Source organism: Oncorhynchus clarkii, chromosome 27, assembly GCF_045791955.1.
Source record: "Oncorhynchus clarkii lewisi isolate Uvic-CL-2024 chromosome 27, UVic_Ocla_1.0, whole genome shotgun sequence".
Lineage (NCBI taxonomy): Eukaryota > Metazoa > Chordata > Actinopteri > Salmoniformes > Salmonidae > Oncorhynchus > Oncorhynchus clarkii.
Genome location: NC_092173.1, coordinates 38,342,150 through 38,349,353, shown reverse-complemented (window position 1 = coordinate 38,349,353; position 7,204 = coordinate 38,342,150). Strand labels below are relative to the sequence as shown.

At 36.2% G+C, this 7,204-nt stretch overlaps 1 protein-coding gene across 1 annotated transcript in view; it reads left to right on the top strand.

The window, feature by feature from the left end:
* The window catches only part of LOC139385778 (protein PFC0760c-like), a 9,008-nt gene extending 2,857 nt beyond the window's left edge, over nucleotides 1-6,151 (top strand). Inside the window, exons 2-4 of the mRNA XM_071131030.1 lie at nucleotides 4,109-4,691; nucleotides 4,768-5,643; nucleotides 5,872-6,151. Coding sequence (XP_070987131.1) covers nucleotides 4,109-4,691; nucleotides 4,768-5,643; nucleotides 5,872-6,151 — 1,739 coding nt within the window. The remainder of the gene's footprint in view (nucleotides 1-4,108; nucleotides 4,692-4,767; nucleotides 5,644-5,871) is intronic.
* The last annotated feature ends 1,053 nt before the right edge of the window (nucleotides 6,152-7,204 follow it).

Genomic DNA, 7,204 nt, shown 5'->3' with positions numbered 1-7,204 from the left:
GTACAAAATGGAAAATAAGTACATATGGGTTGTACAAAAGTTCCAAAAGAATAAAGACATTTCAAATGTCATATTATGTCTATATACAGTGTTGTAACGATGTGCTAATAGTTAAAGTACAAAAGGGAAAATAAATCAACGTAAATATAGGTTGTATTTACAGTGGTGTTTGTTCTTCACTGGTTACCAACAGGTCATAGATCTTGTTGCTGTGATGGCACACTGTGGTATTTCACCCAGTAGATATGGGAATTTATCAAAATTGGGTTTGTTTTCAAAATTCTTTGTGGATCTTTGTAATCTGAGGGAAATATGTGTATCTAATATGGTCATACATTTGGCAGGAGGTTAGGATTTGCAGATCAGTTTCATTTTGTGGGCAGTGGGCCTACGGCGGCCTCTCTCAATAGCAAGGCATGCTCACTGAGTCTGTACATTGTCAAAGCTTTCCTTAATGTTGGGTCAGTCAGTGTAGTCTCTGTTAGGGCCAAATAGCATTCTAGTTTACTCTGTTTTTTTGTTAATTCTTTCCAATGCATCAAGTAATTATCTTTTTGTTTTCTCATGATTTGGTTGGGTCTAATTGTGCTGCTGTCCTGGGGCTCTGTGGGGTGTGTGTTTGTGAACAGAGGCCCAGGACCAGCTTGCTTAGGTTACTCCTTACCATGTTCATCTCTCTGTAGGTGATGGCTTTGTTGGGGAATCACTTCCTTTTAGGTGATTGTAGAATGTAACATCTCTCTCTCTCTCTCTCTCTCTCTCTCTCTCTCTCTCTCTCTCTCTCTCTTTGTCTATCTGTCTCTCTCTTTCTGTAGTTATCTCTCAGCCCCCCATCTTCTCTGTCTGTCTGTCTGTCTGTGTCTTCATGTCTCTCTGTCTCTCTGTGTCTTCATGTCTCTCTGTCTCTCTGTGTCTTCATGTGTCTCTCTCTCTCTCTCTCTCTCTCTCTCTCTCTCTCTCTCTCTCTCTCTCTCTCTCTCTCTCTGCCTGTCTGTAGTTTTATCTCAGCCCCCCCCCCCCCCTCTCGCTCTTGTCTGTTCTTCCATGAAATTAAAGCTCTTTAAGCTGCTGTTTAATCAGAGCCTGTTTGGGAAAGTGCTGTGATAGAAACTGTCGACTGTGAGTGTGTTGACTGTGTGTGTGTGTGTGTGTGTGTGTGTGTGTGTGTGTGTGTGTGTGTGTGTGTGTGTGTGTGTGTGTGTGTGTGTTTGCCTCTGCATGGGAATGTGTGTGTGTCTGTTCGGTATCTGTGTACTGTATGTCTTGTTTTTAATCTATGCAGAATCTATTATAGCAGGGGTGCAGTTTGATATTAGAATTATTTAGTCAACTTGTGATTGTGTGCTGTGGGTGGTTGGATAAATTAACTCTGTGCAACAAAGTTGATTAAATCCAACAGCTACAAATCAATGTTTACAGTTTCCGTCTCTACCACTGCAGTCCTGAGGAGCTCTGGACTACATTACATTGGAGTATAAAGGAACTGATAAAAACTACATTACATTACAGTATAAAGGAACTGATAAACACTATATTACATTACAGTATAAAGGAACTGATAAACACTATATTACATTACAGTATAAAGGAACTGATAAACACTACATTACATTACAGTATAAAGGAACTGATAAACACTACATTATATTACAGTATAAAGGAACTGATAAACACTACATTATATTACAGTATAAAGGAACTGATAAACACTATATTATATTACAGCATAAAGGAACTGATAAACACTACATTACATTACAGTATAAAGGAACTGATAAACACTATATTATATTACAGTATAAAGGAACTGATAAACACTATATTACATTACAGTATAAAGGAACTGATAAACACTACATTACATTACAGTATAAAGGAACTGATAAACACTATATTACATTACAGTATAAAGGAACTGATAAACACTATATTACATTACAGTATAAAGGAACTGATAAACACTACATTATATTACAGTATAAAGGAACTGATAAACACTACATTACAGTATAATGAGACTGATAAACACTACATTATATTACAGTATAAAGGAACTGATAAACACTATATTATATTACAGTATAAAGGAACTGATAAACACTACATTACATTACAGTATAAAGGAACTGATAAACACTACATTACATTACAGTATAAAGGAACTGATAAACACTACATTACATTACAGTATAAAGGAACTGATAAACACTACATTACATTACAGTATAAAGGAACTGATAAACACTACATTACATTACAGTATAAAGGAACTGATAAACACTACATTATATTACAGTATAAAGGAACTGATAAACACTACATTATATTACAGTATAAAGGAACTGATAAACACTACATTATATTACAGTATAAAGGAACTGATAAACACTATATTACATTACAGTATAAAGGAACTGATAAACACTACATTACATTACAGTATAAAGGAACTGATAAACACTACATTATATTACAGTATAAAGGAACTGATAAACACTACATTATATTACAGTATAAAGGAACTGATAAACACTATATTATATTACAGCATAAAGGAACTGATAAACACTACATTACATTACAGTATAAAGGAACTGATAAACACTATATTATATTACAGTATAAAGGAACTGATAAACACTATATTACATTACAGTATAAAGGAACTGATAAACACTACATTACATTACAGTATAAAGGAACTGATAAACACTATATTACATTACAGTATAAAGGAACTGATAAACACTATATTACATTACAGTATAAAGGAACTGATAAACACTACATTATATTACAGTATAAAGGAACTGATAAACACTACATTACAGTATAATGAGACTGATAAACACTACATTATATTACAGTATAAAGGAACTGATAAACACTATATTATATTACAGTATAATGAGACTGATAAACACTACATTATATTACAGTATAAAGGAACTGATAAACACTACATTATATTACAGTATAAAGGAACTGATAAACACTATATTATATTACAGTATAAAGGAACTGATAAACACTACATTATATTACAGTATAAAGGAACTGATAAACACTACATTATATTACAGTATAAAGGAACTGATAAACACTACATTATATTACAGTATAAAGGAACTGATAAACACTATATTACATTACAGTATAAAGGAACTGATAAACACTATATTACATTACAGTATAAAGGAACTGATAAACACTACATTATATTACAGTGTAAAGGAACTGATAAACACTACATTATATTACAGTATAAAGGAACTGATAAACACTATATTACATTACAGTATAAAGGAACTGATAAACACTACATTATATTACAGTATAATGAGACTGATATACACTATATTACAGTATAATGAGACTGACATACACTATATTATATTATAAAGGAACTGATAAACACTATATTACATTATATTATAATGAGACTGATAATCACTATATTACATTACAGTATAATGAGACTGATAAACACTATATTACATTATATTATAATGAGACTGATAAACACTATATTACATTATATTATAATGAGACTGATAAACACTATATTACATTATATTATAATGAGACTGATAAACACTATATTACATTACAGTATAATGAGACTGATAAACACTATATTACAGTATATTATAATGAGACTGATAAACACTATATTACATTATATTATAATGAGACTGATAAACACTATATTACATTACAGTATAATGAGACTGATAAACACTATATTACATTACAGTATAATGAGACTGATAAACACTATATTACAGTATATTATAATGAGACTGATAAACACTACATTACATTATATTATAATGAGACTGATAAACACTATATTATATTATAAAGGAACTGATAAACACTATATTATATTACAGTATAATGAGACTTATAAACACTACATTATATTACAGTATAATGAGACTGATATACACTATATTACATTATAATGAGACTGATAAACACTACATTACAGTATAATGACACTGATATACTGATGATGACGACCACCAAGACAACAACAGTGATGATGATGACGACCATCAAGACAACAACAGTGATGATGATGATGATGATGATGATCACTAAGACAACAACAGTGATGATGATGATGATGATGATGATCACCAAGACAACAACAGTGATGATGATGATGATGCTGATGATCACCAAGAATACAACAGTTGTGATGATGATCACCAAGACAACACCAGTGGTGATGATGATGATGATCACCAAGACAACAACAGTGATGAGGATAATGATTACCAAGACAAAATTGATGATGATGATCACCAAGACAACAACAGTTTTGATGATGATGATGATCACCAAGACTACAACAGTGGTGATGATGATGATGATCACCAACACAACAACAGTGCTGCTGCTGCTGCTGATGATCACAAAGACAACAACAGTGAGGATGATGATGATGATGATCACCAAGACAACAACAGTGGTGATGATGATGATAATGATCACCAAGACAACAACAGTGGTGATGAGGATGATGATGATGATCACCAAGACAACAACAGCGATGATGATGATGATGATGATCACCAAGACAACAACAGCGAAGATGATGATGATGATGATGATGATGATGATCACCAAGACAACAAAGTGATGATGATGATGATGATCACCAAGACAACAACAGTGATGATGTGATGATGATGATGATGATGATCACCAAGACAACAACAGTGATCATGATGATGACGATCACCAAGACAACAACAGTGATGATGATGATGATCACCTAGACAACAACAGTGATGATGATGATGATGATGATCACCAAGACAGCAACAGTGATGATGATGATGATGATGATGATCACCAAGACACCAGCAGTGATATTGATGATGATGATAATCACCAAGACAACACCAGTGGTGATGATGATGATGATCATCAAGACAACAACAGTGATCTTGATGATGATGATCACCAAGACAACAAGTGTGATGATGATGATGCCGACCACCAAGACAACAACAGTGATGATGATGATGATCACGAAGACAACAACTGTGATGATGATGATGATGATGATGATGCTGATGATCACCAAGAACACAACAGTTGTGATGATGATCACCAAGACAACACCAGTGGTGATGATGATGATGATCATCAAGACAACAACAGTGATCTTGATGATGATGATCACCAAGACAACAAGTGTGATGATGATGATGCCGACCACCAAGACAACAACAGTGATGATGATGATGATCACGAAGACAACAACTGTGATGATGATGATGATGATGATGATGATGCTGATGATCACCAAGAACACAACAGTTGTGATGATGATCACCAAGACAACACCAGTGGTGATGATGATGATGATGATGATGATGATCACCAAGACAACAACAGTGATGAGGATAATGATTACCAAGACAAAATTGATGATGATGATGAATACCAAAACAACAGTGATGATGATGATGATGATCACCAAGACAACAGTGATGATGATGATCACCAAGACAACAACAGTGATGATGATGATTGCCAAGACAACAAAGTGATGATGATGATGATGATCACCAACACAACAACAGTGATGATGATGATGATCACCAAGACAACAACAGTGATGATGTGATGATGATGATGATGATGATCACCAAGACAACAACAGTGATATTGATGATGATGATCACCAAGACAACAACAGTGATGATGATGATGATCACCTAGACAACAACAGTGATGATGATGATGATCACCTAGACAACAACAGTGATGATGATGATGATGATGATCACCAAGACAACAACAGCGATGATGATGATGATGATGATGTTATGATCACCAAGACAACAACAGTGATGATGATGATGATGATGATGATGATGATGATCACCAAGACAACAACAGTGAGGATGATGATGATGATGATGATGATGATGATGATCACCAAGACAACAACAGTGGTGATGATGATGATGATGATGATCACCAAGACAACAACAGTTGTGATGAGGATGATGATGATCACCAAGACAACAACAGCGATGATGATGATGATGATGATGATGATGATGATGTTATGATCACCAAGACAACAACAGTGATGATGATGATGATTGCCAAGACAACAAAGTGATGATGATGATGATGATCACCAACACAACAACAATGATGATGATGATGATGATGATCACCAAGACAACAACAGTGATGATGATGATGATGATGATGATGATCACCAAGACAACAACAGTGATCATGATGATGAAGATCACCAAGAAAACAACAGTGATGATGATGATGATCATGATGATGATCACCAAGACAACAACAGTGGTGATGATGATGAGTTTTTGTAGATAAAACTGTGTGTTAGTGTGCGTGCGTGTGTGTGTGTTAGCGTGCATGTGTGTGTGTGTGCGTGTTAGTGTGCATGCGTGTGTGTTTGTTAGCGTGTATGTGTGTGTGTTAGCGTGCATATGTGTGTGTGTGTGTGCGTGTGTTAGCGTGCATGTGTGTGTGTGCGTGTTAGTGGGCATGCGTGTGTGTTTGTTAGCGTGCATATGTGTGTGTGTGTGTTAGCAGGCATGCTGGTGTGTGTGTGTGTGTTTGTTAGCGTGCATATGTGTGTGTGTGTGTTAGCGGGCATGCTGGTGTGTGTGTGTGTGTGTGTGTGTTAGCGGGCATGCTGGTGTGTGTGTTAGCGGGCATGCTGGTGTGTGTGTGTGTGTGTGTTTGTTAGCGTGCATGTGTGTGTGTGTGTGTTAGCGGGCATGCTGGTGTGTGTGTGTTAGCGGGCATGCTGGTGTGTGTGTGTTAGCGGGCATGCTGGTGTGTGTGTGTTAGCGGGCATGCTGGTGTGTGTGTGTTAGCGGGCATGCTGGTGTGTGTGTGTTAGCGGGCATGCTGGTGTGTGTGTGTTAGCGGGCATGCTGGTGTGTGTGTGTTAGCGGGCATGCTGGTGTGTGTGTGTTAGCGGGCATGCTGGTGTGTGTGTGTTAGCGGGCATGCTGGTGTGTGTGTGCTAGCGGGCATGCTGGTGTGTGTGTGTTAGCACACGTACGTATGTATCTTTCTACCGGTCAGGTTTAGATCCCCACAGAGTGATAGACATGGTGTCCGTCTCTTATCATTCAGCAGCCAGGGTCAGAGGCAGACAGACATCCTTCCTTCCCCAGTTATCTTCACG